Genomic DNA, 26,237 nt, shown 5'->3' with positions numbered 1-26,237 from the left:
ACTAAATATCTCCCATATAACTTATCCTGATCCCTCCCTGACCACCTACTAAATATCTCCCATATAACTTATCCTTATCCCTCCCTGACCACCTACTAAATATCTCCCATATAACTTATCCTTATCCCTCCCTGACCACCTACTAAATATCTCCCGTATAACTTATCCTGATCCCTCCCTGACCACCTACTAAATATCTCCCGTATAACTTATCCTGATCCCTCCCTGACCACCTACTAAATATCTCCCGTATAACTTATCCTGATCCCTCCCTGACCACCAACTAAATATCTCCCGTATAACTTATCCTGATCCCTCCCTAACCACCTACTAAATATCTCCCATATAACTTATCCTGATCCCTCCCTAACCACCTACTAAATATCTCCCGTATAACTTATCCTGATCCCTCCCTGACCACCTACTAAATATCTCCCATATAACTTATCCTGATCCCTCCCTGACCACCTACTAAATATCTCCCGTATAACTTATCCTGATCCCTCCCTGACCACCTACTAAATATCTCCCATATAACTTATCCTTATCCCTCCCTGACCACCAACTAACTATCTCCCGTATAACTTATCCTGATCCCTCCCTGACCACCTACTAAATATCTCCCGTATAACTTATCCTTATCCCTCCCTGACCACCTACTAAATATCTCCCATATAACTTATCCTTATCCCTCCCTGACCACCTACTAAATATCTCCCGTATAACTTATCCTGATCCCTCCCTGACCACCTACTAAATATCTCCCATATAACTTATCCTTATCCCTCCCTGACCACCAACTAAATATCTCCTGTATAACTTATCCTGATCCCTCCCTGACCACCAACTAAATATCTCCCATATAACTTATCCTGATGCCTCCCTGACCACCAACTAAATATCTCCCATATAACTTATCCTGATCCCTCCCTGACCACCTACTAAATATCTCCCATATAACTTATCCTTATCCCTCCCTGACCACCAACTAAATATCTCCTGTATAACTTATCCTGATTCCTCGCTGACCACCAACTAAATATCTCCCATATAACTTATCCTGATGCCTCCCTGACCACCAACTAAATATCTCCCATATAACTTATCCTGATCCCTCCCTGACCACCTACTAAATATCTCCTGTATAACTTATCCTGATCCCTCCCTGACCACCTACTAAATATCTCCCATATAACTTATCCTGATCCCTCCCTGACCACCTACTAAATATCTCCCATATAACTTATCCTGATCCCTCCCTGACCACCTACTAAATATCTCCCATATAACTTATCCTGATCCCTCCCTAACCACCTGCTAAATATCTCCCGTATAACTTATCCTGATCCCTCCCTGACCACCTACTAAATATCTCCCGTATAACTTATCCTGATCCCTCCCTAACCACCTACTACATATTTCCCATATAACTTATCCTGATCCCTCCCTGACCACCTACTAAATATTTCCCATATAACTTATCCTGATCGCTCCCTGACCACCTACTAAATATCTCCCGTATAACTTATCCTGATCCCTCCCTGACCACCTACTAAATATCTCCCGTATAACTTATACTGATCCCTCCCTGACCACCTACTAAATATCTCCCGTATAACTTATCCTGATCCCTCCCTGACCACCAACTAAATATCTCCCATATAACTTATCCTGATCCCTCGCTGAGCACCTACTAAATATCTCCCATATAACTTATCCTGATCCCTCCCTGACCACCTACTAAATATCTCCCATATAACTTATTCTGATCCCTCCCTGACCACCTACTAAATATCTCCCGTATAACTTATCCTGATCCCTCCCTGACCACCTACTAAATATCTCCCGTATAACTTATACTGATCCCTCCCTGACCACCTACTAAATATCTCCCATATAACTTATCCTGATCCCTCCCTGACCACCTACTAAATATCTCCCATATAACTTATCCTGATCCCTCCCTAACCACCTGCAAAATATCTCCCGTATAACTTATCCTGATCCCTCCCTGACCACCTACTAAATATCTCCCGTATAACTTATCCTGATCCCTCCCTAACCACGTACTACATATTTCCCATATAACTTATCCTGATCCCTCCCTGACCACCTACTAAATATTTCCCATATAACTTATCCTGATCGCTCCCTGACCACCTACTAAATATCTCCCGTATAACTTATCCTGATCCCTCCCTGACCACCTACTAAATATCTCCCGTATAACTTATACTGATCCCTCCCTGACCACCTACTAAATATCTCCCATATAACTTATACTGATCCCTCCCTGACCACCTACTAAATATCTCCTGTATAACTTATCCTGATCCCTCCCTGACCACCTACTAAATATCTCCCGAATAACTTATCCTGATCCCTCCCTGACCACCAACTAAATATCTCCCATATAACTTATCCTGATCCCTCGCTGAGCACCTACTAAATATCTCCCATATAACTTATCCTGATCCCTCCCTGACCACCTACTAAATATCTCCCATATAACTTATCCTGATCCCTCCCTGACCACCTACTAAATATCTCCCGTATAACTTATCCTGATCCCTCCCTGACCACCTACTAAATATCTCCCATATAACTTATCCTGATCCCTCCCTGACCACCTACTAAATATCTCCCGTATAACTTATCCTGATCCCTCCCTGACCACCTACTAAATATCTCCCGTATAACTTATCCTGATCCCTCCCTGACCACCTACTAAATATCTCCCGTATAACTTATCCTGATCCCTCCCTGACCACCTACTAAATATCTCCCGTATAACTTATCCTGATCCCTCCCTGACCACCAACTAAATATCTCCCGTATAACTTATCCTGATCCCTCCCTAACCACCTACTAAATATCTCCCATATAACTTATCCTGATCCCTCCCTAACCACCTACTAAATATCTCCCGTATAACTTATCCTGATCCCTCCCTGACCACCTACTAAATATCTCCCATATAACTTATCCTGATCCCTCCCTGACCACCTACTAAATATCTCCCATATAACTTATCCTTATCCCTCCCTGACCACCTACTAAATATCTCCCATATAACTTATCCTTATCCCTCCCTGACCACCAACTAACTATCTCCCGTATAACTTATCCTGATCCCTCCCTGACCACCTACTAAATATCTCCCGTATAACTTATCCTTATCCCTCCCTGACCACCTACTAAATATCTCCCATATAACTTATCCTTATCCCTCCCTGACCACCTACTAAATATCTCCCGTATAACTTATCCTGATCCCTCCCTGACCACCTACTAAATATCTCCCATATAACTTATCCTGATCCCTCCCTGACCACCAACTAAATATCTCCCATATAACTTATCCTGATGCCTCCCTGACCACCAACTAATTATCTCCCATATAACTTATCCTGATCCCTCCCTGACCACCTACTAAATATCTCCCATATAACTTATCCTTATCCCTCCCTGACCACCAACTAAATATCTCCTGTATAACTTATCCTGATTCCTCCCTGACCACCAACTAAATATCTCCCATATAACTTATCCTGATGCCTCCCTGACCACCAACTAAATATCTCCCATATAACTTATCCTGATCCCTCCCTGACCACCTACTAAATATCTCCTGTATAACTTATCCTGATCCCTCCCTGACCACCAACTAAATATCTCCTGTATAACTTATCCTGATCCCTCCCTGACCACCAACTAAATATCTCCCATATAACTTATCCTGATCCCTCCCTGACCACCTACTAAATATCTCCCATATAACTTATCCTTATCCCTCCCTGACCACCTACTATATATCTCCCATATAACTTATCCTTATCCCTCCCTGACCACCTACTAAATATCTCCCATATAAATTATCCTAATCCCTCCCTGACCACCTACTAAATATCTCCCGTATAACTTATCCTGATCCCTCCCTGACCACCTACTAAATATCTCCCATATAACTTATCCTTATCCCTCCCTGACCACCTACTAAATATCTCCCGTATAACTTATCCTGATCCCTCCCTGACCACCTACTAAATATCTCCCATATAACTTATCCTTATCCCTCCCTGACCACCTACTAAATATCTCCCATATAACTTATCCTTATCCCTCCCTGACCACCTACTAAATATCTCCCATATAACTTATCCTGATCCCTCCCTGACCACCTACTAAATATCTCCCATATAACTTATCCTGATCCCTCCCTGACCACCTGCAAAATATCTCCCGTATAACTTATCCTGATCCCTCCCTGACCACCTACTAAATATCTCCCGTATAACTTATCCTGATCCCTCCCTAACCACGTACTACATATTTCCCATATAACTTATCCTGATCCCTCCCTGACCACCTACTAAATATTTCCCATATAACTTATCCTGATCGCTCCCTGACCACCTACTAAATATCTCCCGTATAACTTATCCTGATCCCTCCCTGACCACCTACTAAATATCTCCCGTATAACTTATACTGATCCCTCCCTGACCACCTACTAAATATCTCCCATATAACTTATACTGATCCCTCCCTGACCACCTACTAAATATCTCCTGTATAACTTATCCTGATCCCTCCCTGACCACCTACTAAATATCTCCCGAATAACTTATCCTGATCCCTCCCTGACCACCAACTAAATATCTCCCATATAACTTATCCTGATCCCTCGCTGAGCACCTACTAAATATCTCCCATATAACTTATCCTGATCCCTCCCTGACCACCTACTAAATATCTCCCATATAACTTATCCTGATCCCTCCCTGACCACCTACTAAATATCTCCCGTATAACTTATCCTGATCCCTCCCTGACCACCTACTAAATATCTCCCATATAACTTATCCTGATCCCTCCCTGACCACCTACTAAATATATCCCGTATAACTTATCCTGATCCCTCCCTGACCACCTACTAAATATCTCCCGTATAACTTATCCTGATCCCTCCCTGACCACCTACTAAATATCTCCCGTATAACTTATCCTGATCCCTCCCTGACCACCTACTAAATATCTCCCGTATAACTTATCCTGATCCCTCCCTGACCACCAACTAAATATCTCCCGTATAACTTATCCTGATCCCTCCCTAACCACCTACTAAATATCTCCCATATAACTTATCCTGATCCCTCCCTAACCACCTACTAAATATCTCCCGTATAACTTATCCTGATCCCTCCCTGACCACCTACTAAATATCTCCCATATAACTTATCCTGATCCCTCCCTGACCACCTACTAAATATCTCCCATATAACTTATCCTTATCCCTCCCTGACCACCTACTAAATATCTCCCATATAACTTATCCTTATCCCTCCCTGACCACCAACTAACTATCTCCCGTATAACTTATCCTGATCCCTCCCTGACCACCTACTAAATATCTCCCGTATAACTTATCCTTATCCCTCCCTGACCACCTACTAAATATCTCCCATATAACTTATCCTTATCCCTCCCTGACCACCTACTAAATATCTCCCGTATAACTTATCCTGATCCCTCCCTGACCACCTACTAAATATCTCCCATATAACTTATCCTGATCCCTCCCTGACCACCAACTAAATATCTCCCATATAACTTATCCTGATGCCTCCCTGACCACCAACTAATTATCTCCCATATAACTTATCCTGATCCCTCCCTGACCACCTACTAAATATCTCCCATATAACTTATCCTTATCCCTCCCTGACCACCAACTAAATATCTCCTGTATAACTTATCCTGATTCCTCCCTGACCACCAACTAAATATCTCCCATATAACTTATCCTGATGCCTCCCTGACCACCAACTAAATATCTCCCATATAACTTATCCTGATCCCTCCCTGACCACCTACTAAATATCTCCTGTATAACTTATCCTGATCCCTCCCTGACCACCAACTAAATATCTCCTGTATAACTTATCCTGATCCCTCCCTGACCACCAACTAAATATCTCCCATATAACTTATCCTGATCCCTCCCTGACCACCTACTAAATATCTCCCATATAACTTATCCTTATCCCTCCCTGACCACCTACTATATATCTCCCATATAACTTATCCTTATCCCTCCCTGACCACCTACTAAATATCTCCCATATAAATTATCCTAATCCCTCCCTGACCACCTACTAAATATCTCCCGTATAACTTATCCTGATCCCTCCCTGACCACCTACTAAATATCTCCCATATAACTTATCCTTATCCCTCCCTGACCACCTACTAAATATCTCCCGTATAACTTATCCTGATCCCTCCCTGACCACCTACTAAATATCTCCCATATAACTTATCCTTATCCCTCCCTGACCACCTACTAAATATCTCCCATATAACTTATCCTTATCCCTCCCTGACCACCTACTAAATATCTCCTGTATAACTTATCCTGATCCCTCCCTGACCACCTACTAAATATCTCCCGTATAACTTATCCTAATCCCTCCCTGACCACCTACTAAATATCTCCCATATAACTTATCCTGATCCCTCCCTGACCACCTACTAAATATCTCCCATATAACTTATCCTGATCCCTCCCTGACCACCTACTAAATATCTCCCATATAACTTATCCTTATCCCTCCCTGACCACCTACTAAATATCTCCCATATAACTTATCCTTATCCCTCCCTGACCACCAACTAACTATCTCCCGTATAACTTATCCTGATCCCTCCCTGACCACCTACTAAATATCTCCCGTATAACTTATCCTTATCCCTCCCTGACCACCTACTAAATATCTCCCATATAACTTATCCTTATCCCTCCCTGACCACCTACTAAATATCTCCCGTATAACTTATCCTGATCCCTCCCTGACCACCTACTAAATATCTCCCATATAACTTATCCTTATCCCTCCCTGACCACCAACTAAATATCTCCTGTATAACTTATCCTGATCCCTCCCTGACCACCAACTAAATATCTCTCATATAACTTATCCTGATGCCTCCCTGACCACCAACTAAATATCTCCCATATAACTTATCCTGATCCCTCCCTGACCACCTACTAAATATCTCCCATATAACTTATCCTTATCCCTCCCTGACCACCAACTAAATATCTCCTGTATAACTTATCCTGATTCCTCCCTGACCACCAACTAAATATCTCCCATATAACTTATCCTGATGCCTCCCTGACCACCAACTAAATATCTCCCATATAACTTATCCTGATCCCTCCCTGACCACCTACTAAATATCTCCTGTATAACTTATCCTGATCCCTCCCTGACCACCTACTAAATATCTCCCATATAACTTATCCTGATCCCTCCCTGACCACCTACTAAATATCTCCCATATAACTTATCCTGATCCCTCCCTGACCACCTACTAAATATCTCCCATATAACTTATCCTGATCCCTCCCTAACCACCTGCTAAATATCTCCCGTATAACTTATCCTGATCCCTCCCTGACCACCTACTAAATATCTCCCGTATAACTTATCCTGATCCCTCCCTAACCACCTACTACATATTTCCCATATAACTTATCCTGATCCCTCCCTGACCACCTACTAAATATTTCCCATATAACTTATCCTGATCGCTCCCTGACCACCTACTAAATATCTCCCGTATAACTTATCCTGATCCCTCCCTGACCACCTACTAAATATCTCCCGTATAACTTATACTGATCCCTCCCTGACCACCTACTAAATATCTCCCGTATAACTTATCCTGATCCCTCCCTGACCACCAACTAAATATCTCCCATATAACTTATCCTGATCCCTCGCTGAGCACCTACTAAATATCTCCCATATAACTTATCCTGATCCCTCCCTGACCACCTACTAAATATCTCCCATATAACTTATTCTGATCCCTCCCTGACCACCTACTAAATATCTCCCGTATAACTTATCCTGATCCCTCCCTGACCACCTACTAAATATCTCCCGTATAACTTATACTGATCCCTCCCTGACCACCTACTAAATATCTCCCATATAACTTATCCTGATCCCTCCCTGACCACCTACTAAATATCTCCCATATAACTTATCCTGATCCCTCCCTAACCACCTGCAAAATATCTCCCGTATAACTTATCCTGATCCCTCCCTGATCACCTACTAAATATCTCCCGTATAACTTATCCTTATCCCTCCCTGACCACCTACTAAAAATCTCCCATATAACTTATCCTTATCCCTCCCTGACCACCAACTAACTATCTCCCGTATAACTTATCCTGATCCCTCCCTGACCACCTACTAAATATCTCCCGTATAACTTATCCTTATCCCTCCCTGACCACCTACTAAATATCTCCCATATAACTTATCCTTATCCCTCCCTGACCACCTACTAAATATCTCCCGTATAACTTATCCTGATCCCTCCCTGACCACCTACTAAATATCTCCCATATAACTTATCCTTATCCCTCCCTGACCACCAACTAAATATCTCCTGTATAACTTATCCTGATCCCTCCCTGACCACCAACTAAATATCTCCCATATAACTTATCCTGATGCCTCCCTGACCACCAACTAAATATCTCCCATATAACTTATCCTGATCCCTCCCTGACCACCTACTAAATATCTCCCATATAACTTATCCTTATCCCTCCCTGACCACCAACTAAATATCTCCTGTATAACTTATCCTGATTCCTCCCTGACCACCAACTAAATATCTCCCATATAACTTATCCTGATGCCTCCCTGACCACCAACTAAATATCTCCCATATAACTTATCCTGATCCCTCCCTGACCACCTACTAAATATCTCCTGTATAACTTATCCTGATCCCTCCCTGACCACCTACTAAATATCTCCCATATAACTTATCCTGATCCCTCCCTGACCACCTACTAAATATCTCCCATATAACTTATCCTGATCCCTCCCTGACCACCTACTAAATATCTCCCATATAACTTATCCTGATCCCTCCCTAACCACCTGCTAAATATCTCCCGTATAACTTATCCTGATCCCTCCCTGACCACCTACTAAATATCTCCCGTATAACTTATCCTGATCCCTCCCTAACCACCTACTACATATTTCCCATATAACTTATCCTGATCCCTCCCTGACCACCTACTAAATATTTCCCATATAACTTATCCTGATCGCTCCCTGACCACCTACTAAATATCTCCCGTATAACTTATCCTGATCCCTCCCTGACCACCTACTAAATATCTCCCGTATAACTTATACTGATCCCTCCCTGACCACCTACTAAATATCTCCCGTATAACTTATCCTGATCCCTCCCTGACCACCAACTAAATATCTCCCATATAACTTATCCTGATCCCTCGCTGAGCACCTACTAAATATCTCCCATATAACTTATCCTGATCCCTCCCTGACCACCTACTAAATATCTCCCATATAACTTATTCTGATCCCTCCCTGACCACCTACTAAATATCTCCCGTATAACTTATCCTGATCCCTCCCTGACCACCTACTAAATATCTCCCGTATAACTTATACTGATCCCTCCCTGACCACCTACTAAATATCTCCCATATAACTTATCCTGATCCCTCCCTGACCACCTACTAAATATCTCCCATATAACTTATCCTGATCCCTCCCTAACCACCTGCAAAATATCTCCCGTATAACTTATCCTGATCCCTCCCTGACCACCTACTAAATATCTCCCGTATAACTTATCCTGATCCCTCCCTAACCACGTACTACATATTTCCCATATAACTTATCCTGATCCCTCCCTGACCACCTACTAAATATTTCCCATATAACTTATCCTGATCGCTCCCTGACCACCTACTAAATATCTCCCGTATAACTTATCCTGATCCCTCCCTGACCACCTACTAAATATCTCCCGTATAACTTATACTGATCCCTCCCTGACCACCTACTAAATATCTCCCATATAACTTATACTGATCCCTCCCTGACCACCTACTAAATATCTCCTGTATAACTTATCCTGATCCCTCCCTGACCACCTACTAAATATCTCCCGAATAACTTATCCTGATCCCTCCCTGACCACCAACTAAATATCTCCCATATAACTTATCCTGATCCCTCGCTGAGCACCTACTAAATATCTCCCATATAACTTATCCTGATCCCTCCCTGACCACCTACTAAATATCTCCCATATAACTTATCCTGATCCCTCCCTGACCACCTACTAAATATCTCCCGTATAACTTATCCTGATCCCTCCCTGACCACCTACTAAATATCTCCCATATAACTTATCCTGATCCCTCCCTGACCACCTACTAAATATCTCCCGTATAACTTATCCTGATCCCTCCCTGACCACCTACTAAATATCTCCCGTATAACTTATCCTGATCCCTCCCTGACCACCTACTAAATATCTCCCGTATAACTTATCCTGATCCCTCCCTGACCACCTACTAAATATCTCCCGTATAACTTATCCTGATCCCTCCCTGACCACCAACTAAATATCTCCCGTATAACTTATCCTGATCCCTCCCTAACCACCTACTAAATATCTCCCATATAACTTATCCTGATCCCTCCCTAACCACCTACTAAATATCTCCCGTATAACTTATCCTGATCCCTCCCTGACCACCTACTAAATATCTCCCATATAACTTATCCTGATCCCTCCCTGACCACCTACTAAATATCTCCCATATAACTTATCCTTATCCCTCCCTGACCACCTACTAAATATCTCCCATATAACTTATCCTTATCCCTCCCTGACCACCAACTAACTATCTCCCGTATAACTTATCCTGATCCCTCCCTGACCACCTACTAAATATCTCCCGTATAACTTATCCTTATCCCTCCCTGACCACCTACTAAATATCTCCCATATAACTTATCCTAATCCCTCCCTGACCACCTACTAAATATCTCCCGTATAACTTATCCTGATCCCTCCCTGACCACCTACTAAATATCTCCCGTATAACTTATACTGATCCCTCCCTGACCACCTACTAAATATCTCCCATATAACTTATCCTAATCCCTCCCTGACCACCTACTAAATATCTCCCGTATAACTTATCCTGATCCCTCCCTGACCACCTACTAAATATCTCCCGTATAACTTATACTGATCCCTCCCTGACCACCTACTAAATATCTCCCGTATAACTTATCCTAATCCCTCCCTGACCACCTACTAAATATCTCCCGTATAACTTATCCTGATCCCTCCCTGACCACCAACTAAATATCTCCCGTATAACTTATCCTGATCCCTCCCTGTCCACCTACTAAATATCTCCCGTATAACTTATCCTTATCACTCCCTGTCCACCTACTAAATATCTCCCGTATAACTTATCCTGATCCCTCCCTGTCCACCTACTAAATATCTTTCTGTATAACGTGTCCTGATCCAGCTCTGACCACCAACTAAATATCTCCCATATAACTTATCCTGATCCCTCCCTGACCACCTACTAAATATATTTCTGTATAACTTATCCTGATCCCTCCCTGACCACCTACTAAATATCTCCCGTATAACTTATCCTGATCCCTCCCTGACCACCTACTAAATACCTTTCTGTATAACGTGTCCTGATCCAGCCCTAACCACCTACTAAATATCTTTCTGTATAACGTGTCCTGATCCAGCTCTGACCACCTACTAAATATAACCTTTATAACGTGTCCTGATCCAGCCCAGACTGTCTGCTAAATATCTCTCTGTATAACGTGTCCTGATCCAGCCCTGACCACCTACTAAATATCTCCTGTATAGTTTGTCCACACACTGTCTCCGATAAAGTTCTATCTAAGCCTTAATATGGAATTCGGATTTTAATTCACTACACTTCATAGTTTTGTGAATAACTGTATTTTGACTTTCTTATTTCTGGTTCCTGATTACTGCTTTGTTGTATAGTTATTTTTGCATTTCGATCACATCCTTTTATTCTGGTATTACTCCAGTTTACCTGTGTTCAGGTGTTCGTAACTTTCCACCTCTGTTCAGGTATTCACATTAAATCCAACCACCTCTAAGGTTGGGTAATATACCTCTATGCTCTCTAACTGTTTTCTATATTTCCTCAGGAAGTAAGTAGGCTTTTCACATGACTCCAGAATATGTTACGTTGGCTGCCTGATATTTCTTTGAGCTTTGTGATCTTATGTGTCTTTAGATGTTCTCTAATTTCTCCAAAGTGAAATAACCTACTAGCCAGGTCGCGAAGCATAGCATGGAATTTTTATATATAATATCTTATATTATTAATGCTTTTTGTTTACAGCAACGTGTGTCATTAAGTAACTCCACCCTTTGGCTCTACATCAACATTATTTTACTCATCCAATCAATAGAGGTAATAAGTTAAAAACAAATATTGTGTGAGCGCTCCTATAGGGGAATGAATGAATTAGTAAAGCAATCTTATATATGATAAAGATAACATTTAATAGTACCACCAGATAAAAGACACATCAACCCAAAGCAGTAAAAATCGTCAGTCATACATAGATACAACAGAATACAGCAGGAATTCAGCGCTAATCAACACACAATACATACATAATGGACAGAAACCCAAGCGAAGGAAACCCCTCAAGTCCTTCAATGGATCAAATACAACACAAAAAAAAATGGAGTAGGGCTGCGCCAATATGAATAAAATAGTCTTAGAGAGGGTAGGAGGTCTCGCTAAAGTAGCAGTAGATAATCAGGGAAACTTGATAAGACGTATTCTCTTCAATGGGACTGGATACGTCTCAGAGTGTTAGTTCGTAGATATGAAACAGAGAAGAGGCAGAAAACAACCAATAGTGCAGTATGTCTAGAGTCCAAAAGTGCAGTAAGTAACAAGAGGTAGAGAACTCACATTTAAAACAGCTTTGGCCAGCTCTGGTGTGAAGAGCATACAGCGGTATAATCCCCGCTTATGGGATATGGGAAGATGTGTCCGTAAGCACCGTCTGGTAATCCAGAGCTCCAAAGGGAAGATAAAAGGCAACAATAGTGCTCTCAATTGTGATAAAATAGAGTATAAAAGAGTGATAAGAGTAATACTCACAAGTGTAGAGCAGAAACACTGCTCTATTGATAAAACGTTATATATACATAGATACAAGTCTGCACAGTGGCTAAGTTGCAATGCCGTAAGGAGAACTACAACATTAAAGCCTGTGTAACAAGATGTATCAAATCAGTTAATACACCATAGAAACAAAAAATACACTGTAAAATATATATATAAAAAAGAGGGAAAGTTCACTAAACAGTGAACAGGATATAAATAAAACTATGATAAAACAGCTTGAAAAATCAGTACATAATACCACAGAGAAACAATAGCATCCTAAAACTAGCATATATAAGACAAAGTCACCTGTGGATCACATAGATGTTCTATGGCCATGGGGGCCACCGATCCAAGGGATGCTGATATATCAGATAATAAAACTAAATGAGGCTGTCAAAGTTAGAGATCTCAGCGAGCAGGGAGGATATGGTATATGTCACTGATGAAAAAATATTTAAAAACACTATACCGTACATGAGGTGTATGTCTGGGGAGCACAAACAGCTGAGATCTCGTGGTGTGCTGCGGACGGTAACCTCAAAAAAGGCCGCGGCTGCCTTAAAGGAGCGGTGTCAAACGATCTGGTATCAAAAAGCCAGTCTATGCGTTTTCATCCTCTTCAGGGACCAATAGCCCTCTGTACATAAAGGGAGGGCTTCACTGTACACAATGATCTGTCCATGGCCCCGTCCCCTCAGACAGAACAGTGATTTGTTTATGGCCCCGCCCCTTCAGACTGAACACCGTAATCTGTGCCTGGCCCCGCCCCCTCAGAGTGAACACAGTGATCTGTGCATGACCCCGCCCCCTCAGACTGAACATAGTGATCTGTGCATGACCCCGCCCCCTCAGAGTGAACACAGTGATCTGTGCATGGCCCCGCCCCCTCAGAGTGAACACAACGATCTGTGCATAGCCCCGCCCCCTCAGACTGACCACAGCGATCTGTGCATGGCCCCGCCCCCTCAGACTGAACACAGCGATCTGTGCCTGGCCAGCCCCTTAGACTGAACACAGTGATCTGTGCATGGCCCCTCCCCTTAGATGAAAAAAACTTAATGTCTAAACCTGGAAAAACCTTTACCTTAAACCTTTGGCTAGGTTTGACTCGGTACCTTAAACCTTTGGCTAGGTTCAAATAAAGGAAGGTTAAAGGGACACTATAGGCATCCAGACCACTTCATTTATTTGAAGTGGTCTGGTGCAGTGTCCCAGTTCTCCTAACCCTGCATTGCAGTTTTTGAGAAACTACAATGTTTACATTAAAGCGTTACTCTAAATCTAAACCCAATAATTCTAAGCTCCCCTTATACAACAACTATAATCCCTCTCAAAGCTTGTAATCCTTTTAACATAAACACCCTGTGTACTTTAACATTGGCATTAACCAATCTCTAACAATAAATCCCTCATTATCCTAACCACGGCATGCATTTACACAGTTGCATACACTTACTATACTCAAAGGTGCTAACCCAATATAGTACAAGTGTAAATATTTTTTTGTTTGGTTTTTTGCTGGTTTTGTGGGGAGGGGGGGAATTGGGGGGCACTTGAGAATTCTGTTTTTACAGGCAGGCGATGTAAATCGGGGGCCCTGTATGTACGTACAGTGGCATGAGCATTATCACAATACAGTAGATCTTGTTATGCCACTGTAGGCCATTTTGAATGCTCAGACACCCGAGTTAGTCCTATGTTCTAGATTTCCCGGTTATAAAAAGAGGGTTACAGTGTAATCGGGTGACAGGATGTTCTGCTAATGTGTGCTTGGCAGTCAGGCGCCGCAGTCCCCTTAATCTCTGTGGAATGTGCACTGAACGCAGTTCAGCGATCTTTTTTTCATCTCTCCAGGTGTCGTGGCATGCTGCTTTGGTTTTAGATACTGAGCTACCGAGAGATCAGAGGTCATACTTGGTACTGAAAACTCTTGTAATTATTTAGCAATTATAACTGTTTCCTGTGCGCTCTGTAAAAGGTAGCAGCTCGTGTCATGACCTTTTCCTGAGATTTCCCCCCCCGCTGCAGTCTCCTTATTAATCAGATTATCCCCCTTTTATTTAAAGGGCCATTGGAATAACATAGGAGAAAATACAATGTAATCCTACTGTACACAAAAAGGAAATACATTGTTTGTCTTTGGTTAAAGCTTACACACATACAGGTCTGTTTATGGAATTCTCCACCATTTTGGCAACATTGAATATTTCTATGTAGACATGTCACACACACAATGTGTGAGGGATTATTAAATATGCAGTAATTAAAACAATCTAAAGCTGACCTGTCGTATGCTTACGTAATAAAATGATTTCCCTAGTTTTATGTATATGATGTTTTTTGTTTCTTCACCCCCATTTTTCTAACATGTCCCACTTTCAAGTAATTGTACAAATGTATTTAAAATCCTGGGCTTGTCTTACTGGTTGCAAAATTAGATTGTGACTTGGTCTCTTTTGCTGTATAATGTGATTGGCTCAGGAGGGTTTAGGCACAAGAGCCTTAGAGATCGTCAAAGCAAGTGACTCATGAGATAGTCTCTAAAGTACACAAAGTTTGAAAACCTGTGACTTTTTATTACGTTCTCAATAAAAAAAACTTGACATATCTGTGTTCATCAGTATAATTGGAAAGTAAAATAGCCATTGTACGCCTAAATCAAATGATCTTATCAAACGTGTACTTACCGCTTTTTGCTTTGGAGGTATGTGTGCCGATTCATAGTGTGCTGTTGTTGAATATGATCAACACATTTGCTAATAATTTGGCTATACGAGTGTCTGTGTTGTAAAAATGACACAACATTTAAATGGATGATAATGTTAATATACTGGTGGGCAGCACGGGGATTGGGGGCTTGTGGAGTAGTAGGTGGTGGAAGTTATATTTACAGAGCAGTACATGAGGCAAAGTTCTAAAATGTGAGCAATCTCAGTGGAGAACAGTGGTTTATTCCTGACAATTGTTCCACAAATGGAATTTGCCCCAGAATTGGTCTGTACACAACATTTCCTTTATGCTGTAGTGTGACGGCTGATCTGCATGTCAGAGAAACCTAATACCAGAGTGCGCTTTCCATATGACCTTTAGCTGTCACAATGCCATGCAGTGCCTATAGTTGGACAAGGTCCGACTGGGAACGGAGTCGTCAAATCCCATAACTCTCAGTGAGGGTATGCATCGCAGCACGTTTTACGTACTCAGCGAGCATTAGTAGGGCTAAAGTTAGAATCCGTTTGTTCCCCCTGTTACTATCAGTAGCACTTTATAAACTGCCTTTAACAGTAGATTTGTTCCAATTATAAACAGTGTCAGATTTTTTTGAAACATTGGGTGAGATGTTTAAATAATGACGCTATTTCTAACACTTTGCTTGATCCTCTCTTGGTCTTTCTCTTGCTTCAGCACTCCGATGGTATGTGCTAAGATAACCGAATGCCGAATGGGTTTTATACGTGTAAACACAAAGGGGCACAATTGCAATTTTCTTTCTTTAATATTTCCCCCACCTCTTTTTTTTCTTCATTGCACTCTGCTTTACTTATTTCTTACAGCGATAATGTTGTTGTAGGTTATGTAATTTTTTTGGCTTTGTAGCATGACATTTTTATACTCACCTGTTGGGTTAATAACGCTATATGCCCTTTTTTTTTTTGTTTCTGATATATGCCATTGAATGTGACGATTAGTAAATATCCCAAGTTCTGTGTTACCAATTGAGCACTTTGGGTTTCAATATAGCTTGTATGCTGACGATACATGCACCTACCACCTTTTCCATCATGCGCTCATCATCTCATGCCTTGATTATTGTAACTCACTCCTCATTGGCTTTCCCCACAAAGTCCCGTTACAATCTGTTATAAATGCTGGTGTCATAATATTTCCTCTCTAACCCACAAATATACTCTTCTCATTCCCTTCGCTCCACCAATGACCTTTTCTTGTCTTCTTCTGCTAATTCTCATCTACAGGACTTCACCGGGGCTGCAACTTTTTTGTGCAATGCGTTCTATTAGACTTTCTCCTAGGATCCAATCAATGCATCTCTATGGGGAACATTTGGCGCCTCCATGCAGTGCGTGGAGGCACTGACCGTGCAGAACTGGACTAATAACCACATCTAGTGGCCATCTGAGTGACTGTCACTAGAGGTGTTAATAGCCAGCAATGTAAACACTGCATTTTTCTCTGAAAAACCTGCATGGACAGGCTATATACACCAGAACAACTACATTAAGCTGTAGTGGTTCTGGTGACTATAATGTCCCTTTAAGAATTGTATTTTCATCATTGTAAATAATACTTTGTTAGTTTCTATCTTTTTTTAGTTGGCTCCTAGATTCCAGGCACGTTTGTCAAGCCCTGCACTACACACAACAGGGAGAGATACTCCCGAACTTGACGAGGTTATATAGTGATTTGAGCAGAGAAGCGTCTCAAACTCCAACAATGTATGTGTACTCTGTCACTCGAATAATGTGGGTTTCCCACACTGACTCTGCTGCTAGATTATGGCTTGGTCATCACTATAAACATAGCAATGAGCTCAAGTTTATCAAAGTAAGCTTATTGTAATGACAAAAACCAAAGCACACATTAGTTTTTTCTATACAACACAATATAAAACTGGGCTTCTACTTAGAACATGTATTTATTTAAGGTTATTTCTGGCTGCAGGTGTCTGTGTTGCAATCTGAAGCAGGAATGCAGCCCCTGGGGCTGTGCAGAATTTGTGAAAATGTTATGTGTCTCTATTTAACAAACACAAGCCGTAGACGGATTACTTGTAAAAATGTGAGAGGGTTTATTCTGCCTAATCAACAAGTCTCTTGTTTTATTTGAGTCTACGGCTCTGCAGGCTGAGATTTGGGGGACTAATACTCTTCCTGATTACAAATCACAATGCTCAAATCAGATTAAAATACACCCGTTACACTCACTCTCTGCACGAACCTCTTCTCAAGTTAGAGTTCTCACTTTAACACTTCTGCTGTAGACGGGGGCTAACCAAGACGTAGAATCCAGATTTTAGTAGTTTTTAAAGGAACTATTCAAGTCTTGTAAATCACTTCATCTTCCTTAAGGTCCCTCCTGATTTAATTTAATTTTATTTTCTCCTAGCTTAACCTCCATGCTTTTTTTTTTTTTGATTAATAATTTTTATTATCAGGTAAGTAAAATGCAGTGCGGGCGCGCAGGCCCTGAACAACATTGAAGTGTGAGTCTACAACTCAGGAAGAGTATATTCACTCATAGGCAATACAATGGTATAACATAACATTTACATGTCACATAACAGCTCATATAAGATAATAATGTACAAGGATGTATTCGATCATTTATGTGGTTGCAATGTGTAGGTTTTGTGTGGTCTCACGTGGCCGGTCATGTCTACGGAGACCTCCATGCTTTTTAGCTTAGCTCTATTGACCTACAAGTCTTTCTCCTTACCCAACTTACTCATAGCTTGTATACAATAGCCTCCTCCAGTGTGTATGGCCTTCTCCTTACCCAACTTACTCATAGCTTGTATACAATAGCCTCCTCCAGTGTGTATGGCCTTCTCCTTACCTAACTTACTCATCGCTTGTATACATTGGGATCCTCCAGTGTCTGGGCCTTCTCCTTACCCACCTTACTCATAGCTTGTATACAATGGCCTCCTCCAGTGTCTGGGCCTTCTCCTTACCTAACTTACTCATCGCTTGTATACAATGGCCTCCTCCAGTGTGTATGGCCTTCTCCTTACCTAACTTACTCATCGCTTGTATACAATGGGATCCTCCAGTGTCTGGGCCTTCTCCTTACCCACCTTACTCATAGCTTGTATACAATGGCCTCCTCCAGTGTCTGGGCCTTCTCCTTACCCAACTTACTCATAGCTTGTATACAACGCCATCCTGCAGTGTGTATGGCCTTCTCCTTACCCACCTTACTAATAGCTTGTATACAATGGCCTCCTCCAGTGTCTGGGCCTTCTCCTTACCTAACTTACTCACTTACTCATCGCTTGTATACAATGGCCTCCTCCAGTGTGTATGGCCTTCTCCTTACCTAACTTACTCATCGCTTGAATACAATGGCCTCCTCCAGTGTGTCTGGGCCTTCTCCTTACCCAACTTACTCATAGCTTGTATACAACGCCATCCTGCAGTGTGTATGGCCTTCTCCTTACCCACCTTACTAATAGCTTGTATACAATGGCCTCCTCCAGTGTCTGGGCCTTCTCCTTACCCACCTTACTCATAGCTTGTATACAATGGCCTCCTCCAGTGTCTGGGCCTTCTCCTTACCTAACTTACTCATCGCTTGTATACAATGGCCTCCTCCAGTGTGTATGGCCTTCTCCTTACCTAACTTACTCATCGCTTGAATACAATGGGATCCTCCAGTGTCTGGGCCTTCTCCTTACCCAACTTACTCATAGCTTGTATACAACGCCATCCTGCAGTGTGTATGGCCTTCTCCTTACCCACCTTACTAATAGCTTGTATACAATGGCCTCCTCCAGTGTCTGGGCCTTCTCCTTACCTAACTTACTCATCGCTTGTATACAATGGCCTCCTCCAGTGAGTATGGCCTTCTCCTTACCTAACTTACTCATCGCTTGTATACAATGACCTATCTACATTTATTACATGACATTGTCTTACCAATTTTTTTTTTATATTTATTTTCACCACATCCCCTTGGCCTCATGCCTTGTGTGATTTATGAAAAGAAACACCCTGTGAAACCTGTTATCAAAATAAGTTTATCTGACATTTGTGTCCTGCCTTTTGACGTTCTGTTGAGAGCACATTGAGGTTAAAATGTAAATGTTATGTAACCACAATGACTGTGTAAGCACTATATAATCTGTATCGATGCATTTTACGGCATATTCACCAAACCTTTCTAGCAAGCATACTGATACTTAATCACAATATCTCTGGAACATTATTTTATGATTGCGAATTTCAGATTTATTTATATATATATATATATATATATATATATATATATATATATATATATATATATATATATATATATATATATATATATATATATATTTATTTATTTTTTTTAAATTTATTTATTTTATTAATGGCAATAGCAGGTCTGTGTGATCATGTGGTCGACGTGGTGACAGGTGCCATATTTGAACTTTGGGGCTTAAATCCTTGATCCTGCGGGTAAAATATCACGGACATTAGCAGAGTTGTCATCAGTGTTGGTGGATGGGCTATTATTGTCCAGGAGCCAGTCTGATCTAGATCCATGTACGTCACAAACCCATGGCTTCTTCATTTTACTTATTTAGAAATCTTTATTTACTATGAGCAGTGTGGGCAGCTGTAAATGTTGTGTGGCACAGTCCTACTTTTGATTAGACTTTTATTTAGAATTGGTAACCTCAACAGATGTTTTCTCAAATGTGTAGTCCCGGTCTTGGCATTGGTTGAGATTGGGGGGGGGGGGGGGGAAACGTCCATACTTTTAAGCTTTTTCTCCCCCTTCTCTCTTTTATGGTGAATTCTGAATGACTGGGACCATTCTGAGATATGACCATAGGAGGTTTCAAAAAGGAGGAGCACAAAATTGAGTAAAATAGTTTTGATTTTGCCATCAAAAAAGAGTACTGATATAATATAATGCAATATGGATGAAGGTTAACAAACACAGCATAAATAATCAAAATAGCAGGATAATGCAGTATGTTAAAAATTGCAATTTCCCTGGTGTAGGGATGAGATACAAACTCTGGTTCCCACCATCTTCTATAGGCAACTTGCCCTGGACCCCTTGGGTCTTCCTCCTGTCTTGGCCAATGAAAAATATGAACATAAACTTCTAAACAAGATCACTCTAGTGGCAAGAACAGCACTAGGACAATCATGGTTACAAGTTCCATCTGGGTAAAGGTTATTTATCTAATAGATACACTGACAGTGCAGGTAGAGAACACTCAACTCACTTTCCAAAAGGTTTAGCTGCCTTGGGAGTCTGTTCAGGGCCATTAGGATAATTTGTTGATGAAAGGGTATCTTTCTCTGACCCCTTCCCCTGCGGCAGTTCCTCATCTCTCCAACACAATCAATATGAGTGTTTCAGAAAGATTTTATGAAATACTTAAAAAAATGAGGCATAAAGTAATCTAAAGCTGAGACACCTCCGTGCTGCTTACAAGGATGGACTCCTTAATTCCCCTTGATGCGCAGGTGAAGGCATTCACATAACTCTGTTGGCTATGAAATCGAGACTATGAGTGTATGCCACTGTTGTCCAACATAGGTGGACCTGCTTAAAAAGCGCATCTGGTGATGTGCTTTTTGTGGACAGATTCCTGGTGTCCCGCATCTAGAAACAAATCCTGGACAGTTGGACAGGACCTCAAAATTGAGTGAGATCCCACCGGATTCAGTACTGTGGGGAGGTTTTGGGGGGGATGGAGCATTCATGCAGGATTTGATGTAGATTGATACTCCTTTTATACAGGAAGAACGACAAAGTATCTAAATATTCATCTAACACAAAACACAAAATTCCTAGTTTGTAACTGTTTCAATTTAATATTAAAGGGACACCATAATCACCAAAACAACTTTAAATTAAAGAAGCAGTTTTGGCCCCTGCTGTCTCACTGCTCAGTTCTCTTCCATTTAGGAGTTCAATCTGTTATTACAGCCCTATCTGTGCCACCCATTCATGTTATTTTGTTTTGTTTTTCCTACAGCATCTGCTCATTCTGCGATCTCTGTAAAGCGGGACTACAAATTTCTCCAGATGAGGTTACTAGTGCCCCGGGATGCCCCATCCTCTCCTCCTTCGATTACTCTGGGTGCTGGTAATGCAGTGGCAGGTACGCGAACACAATCCTCAATTAACCGTGGCTTCTCTGTATTCTGTGGACCTGTTATGTCTTTTTTTTTTTTTTGCATCTTGCAAGTGTGGCTTGATGCACACACAGAAAATATTTTAAGCATTTTTCAGACAATCTTTCAAAGCTGTTTAACCCCTTAAGGACCAGAATTCTGGAATAAAAGGGAATCATGACATGTCACACATGTCATGTGTCCTTAAGGGGTTAAATGGAAACTGTCACAGAAAATTGCCTATAACCTGTGTCAACCTTTTAAATGCGGTGCTCAGTTTTTAGACAGGAACTTCTATTGGCACTCCTAATGTAAGCCTTGCAATGGAGGGCTTGCTCTTCAGCTGACCACTCTCAGCCAATGAGCTGAGCCCTGCACTGCAGCTGCAGTGGTTATGGGGCACGGAGTATTCCTTTAATATGGCATACCAGAGGGGGTTTACCTTTTGCAGTACAGGTGGCTAAGTTAAAGTTTGCCAATGACGTTGTTTGTTTGAGAGCCACCTCTACATGTCCGTAATTGATTTGGTCGTTTGTTTGCATTTCTGACCCCATGTGCCGTTCGTTACTAAGTAGGACACAGTTACTGCAGCAAGGTTAAAATGACAAGTTTTATGCTTCTATCCAGACCTGAAAAGTTACTTGCCACTGCAAGCCTGGAGAGTCCCTTGCACACTCACAAGGGGAAAATTTCTACTCCTCGGTGGCGAGAGGCGACTGGAAATGTTGTGTCCTGTACTAAAGAAAATTGAGGCCTGTCAGGTGTTTGAAATTTAGGTCACAAAAAGTGTGTCAAGTAGAGAGAAACAACATCAGTGGTTTTATGTTGTGGTAGAAGTCTTCTTGCACGTTGTGTAAAGTCTGCTGTAGTAATTGACCATGTTGGTCTCAGCGTAGGTCGAGTCTTATACTAATCATGAGTATCCGTGCGTATGTTCATATGATGTGAGTAGCCGTGTGTGTGTTCATATGATGTGAGTAGCCATGCGTGTGTTCATATGATGTGAGTAGCCGTGCATGTGTTCATATGATGTGAGTAGCCGTGCGTATGTTCATATGATGTGAGTAGCCGTGCGTGTGTTCATATGATGTGAGTAGCCATGCGTGTGTTCATATGATGTGAGTAGCCATGCGTGTGTTCATATGATGTGAGTAGCCATGCGTATGTTCATATGATGTGAGTAGACATGCGTGTGTTCATATGATGTGAGTAGCCATGCGTGTGTTCATATGATGTGAGTAGCCATGCGTGTGTTCATATGATGTGAGTAGCCGTGCGTGTGTTCATATGATGTGAGTAGCCGTGCGTATGTTCATATGATGTGAGTAGCCGTGCGTGTGTTCATATGATGTGAGTAGCCGTGCGTATGTTCATATGATGTGAGTAGCCATGCGTATGTTCATATGATGTGAGTAGACATGCGTGTGTTCATATGATGTGAGTAGCCATGCGTGTGTTCATATGATGTGAGTAGCCATGCGTATGTTCATATGATGTGAGTAGCCATGCGTGTGTTCATATGATGTGAGTAGCCGTGCGTATGTTCATATGATGTGAGTAGCCGTGCGTATGTTCATATGATGTGAGTAGCCATGTGTGTGTTCATATGATGTGAGTAGCCGTGCGTGTGTTCATATGATGTGAGTAGCCGTGCGTATGTTCATATGATGTGAGTAGCCGTGCGTGTGTTCATATGATGTGAGTAGCCGTGCTTATGTTCATATGATGTGAGTAGCCGTGTGTGTGTTCATATGATGTGAGTAGCCATGCGTGTGTTCATATGATGTGAGTAGCCGTGCGTGTGTTCATATGATGTGAGTAGCCGTGCGTGTGTTCATATGATGTGAGTAGCCATGCGTGTGTTCATATGATGTGAGTAGCCATGCGTGTGTTCATATGATGTGAGTAGCCATGCGTGTGTTCATATGATGTGAGTAGCCGTGCGTGTGTTCATATGATGTGAGTAGCCGTGCGTATGTTCATATGATGTGAGTAGCCGTGTGTGTGTTCATATGATGTGAGTAGCCATGCGTGTGTTCATATGATGTGAGTAGCCATGCGTGTGTTCATATGATGTGAGTAGCCATGCGTGTGTTCATATGATGTGAGTAGCCATGCGTGTGTTCATATGATGTGAGTTGCTGTACATGTGTTCTCTTTTCAGGTTTCCTCTGCTCAGCTTTCGGATCAAGTGTTGGAAAGCTGGAAGAAGTATGACAATGAGTGTAAGCTGAACATGTCCCTGGTGCCACCACCGACAGGTAATTAAAGGGCCGCAGCACTTGCTGTAGTGTGTTTTACAGCTGCCTGTGTTGGCACTGGTGTATGCTTTCTTTCTGGACTTTGGTCATCATAACTGAATGCTGTGTTGTTGGTGCACTTTGATTGTAGGCGTTTGATGAAAATCCACATGTGTTCACTTTATGAACCAGCTGCAGGTCCATAGGTGCTCATTGCCTGATCTAGCTTAATGTCCACAGGAACTCTCTCCCTATCCACGGGGCTCACTGCCTGATCTAGCTTAATGTCCACAGGAACTCTCTCCCTATCCACGGGGCTCACTGCCTGATCTAGATTAATGTCCACAGGAACTCTCTCCTTATCCACGGGGCTCACTGTCTGATCTAGCTTAATGTCCACAGGAACTCTCTCCCTATCCACGGGGCTCACTGTCTGATCTAGCTTAATGTCCACAGGAACTCTCTCCCTATCCACGGGGCTCACTGCCTGATCTAGCTTAATGTCCACAGGAACTCTCTCCCTATCCACAGGGCTCACTGCCTGATCTAGCTTAATGTCCACAGGAACTCTCTCCCTATCCACGGGGCTCACTGTCTGATCTAGCTTAATGTCCACAGGAACTCTCTCCCTATCCACGGGGCTCACTGTCTGATCTAGCTTAATGACCACAGGAACTCTCTCCTTATCCACGGGGCTCACTGCCTGATCTAGCTTTATGTCCACAGGAACTCTCTCCCTATCCACTGAGCTCACTGCCTGATCTAGCTTAATCTCCACAGGAAATCTCTCCCTATCCACGGGACTTACTGCCTGATCTAGCTTAATGTCCACAGGAACTCTCTCCCTATCCACAGGGCTCACTGCCTGATCTAGCTTTTAATGTCCACAGGAACTCTCTCCCTATGCATGGGGCTCACTGTCTGATCTAGCTTAATATCCACAGGAACTCTCTCCCTATCCACGGGGCTCACTGCCTGATATAGCTTAATGTCCACAGGAACTCTCTCCCTATGCACGGGGCTCACTGCCTGATATAGCTTAATGTCCACAGGAACTCTCTCCCTATCCACGGGGCTCACTGCCTGATCTAGCTTAATGTCCACAGGAACTCTCTCCCTATCCACGGGGCTCACTGCCTGATCTAGCTTAATGTCCACAGGAACTCTCTCCTTATCCACGGGATTCACTGCCTGATCTAACTTAATGTCCACAGGAACTCTCTCCCTATCCACTGAGCTCACTGCCTGATCTAGCTTAATCTCCACAGGAAATCTCTCCCTATCCACGGGACTCACTGCCTGATCTAGCTTAATGTCCACAGGAACTCTCTCCCTATCCACAGGGCTCACTGCCTGATCTAGCTTAATGTCCACAGGAACTCTCTCCCTATGCACGGGGCTCACTGCCTGATCTAGCTTAATGTCCACAGGAACTCTCTCCCTATCCATGGGGCTCACTGCCTGATCTAGCTTAATGTCCACAGGAACTCTCTCCTTATCCACGGGATTCACTGCCTGATCTAACTTAATGTCCACAGGAACTCTCTCCCTATCCATGGGGCTCACTGCCTGATATAGCATAATGTCCACAGGAACTCTTTCCCTATCCACGGGGCTCACTGCCTGATATAGCTTAATGTCCACAGGAACTCTCTCCCTATCCACGGGGCTCACTGCCTGATCTAGCTTAATGTCCACAGGAACTCTCTCCCTATCCACGGGGCTCACTGCCTGATCTAGCTTAATGTCCACAGGAACTCTCTCCTTATCCACGGGATTCACTGCCTGATCTAACTTAATGTCCACAGGAACTCTCTCCCTATACACGGGGCTCACTGCCTGATATAGCATAATGTCCACAGGAACTCTTTCCCTATCCACAGGGCTCACTGCCTGATCTAACTTAATGTCCACAGGAACTCTCTCCCTATACACGGGGCTCACTGCCTGATATAGCATAATGTCCAAAGGAACTCTCTCCCTATCCACAGGGCTCACTGCCTGATCTAGCTTTTAATGTCCACAGGAACTCTCTCCGTATGCACGGGGCTCACTGTCTGATCT

General features: G+C 42.4%; 1 protein-coding gene across 3 annotated transcripts in view; it reads left to right on the top strand.

The window, feature by feature from the left end:
• Positions 1 to 26,237, top strand: part of GCGR (glucagon receptor) — a 68,520-nt gene that overhangs the window by 22,179 nt on the left and 20,104 nt on the right. For 2 of the 3 annotated variants that reach the window (XM_063456216.1, XM_063456213.1), the window contains exons 2-3: positions 21,795 to 21,920; positions 24,098 to 24,194. In XM_063456216.1, coding sequence (XP_063312286.1) covers positions 21,867 to 21,920; positions 24,098 to 24,194 — 151 coding nt within the window. In that variant the 5' untranslated portion in view covers positions 21,795 to 21,866. Of the gene's footprint in view, positions 1 to 14,926; positions 14,990 to 21,794; positions 21,921 to 24,097; positions 24,195 to 26,237 lie in introns of all 3 variants that reach the window. The other variant, XM_063456215.1, reaches the window with a different exon arrangement.

This window comes from Pelobates fuscus, chromosome 5, assembly GCF_036172605.1.
Source record: "Pelobates fuscus isolate aPelFus1 chromosome 5, aPelFus1.pri, whole genome shotgun sequence".
In the NCBI taxonomy this organism is placed as follows: Eukaryota; Metazoa; Chordata; class Amphibia; order Anura; family Pelobatidae; genus Pelobates; species Pelobates fuscus.
Note: the sequence above shows the minus strand (reverse complement) of the source record. Positions and strands in the feature narration are given on the sequence as shown.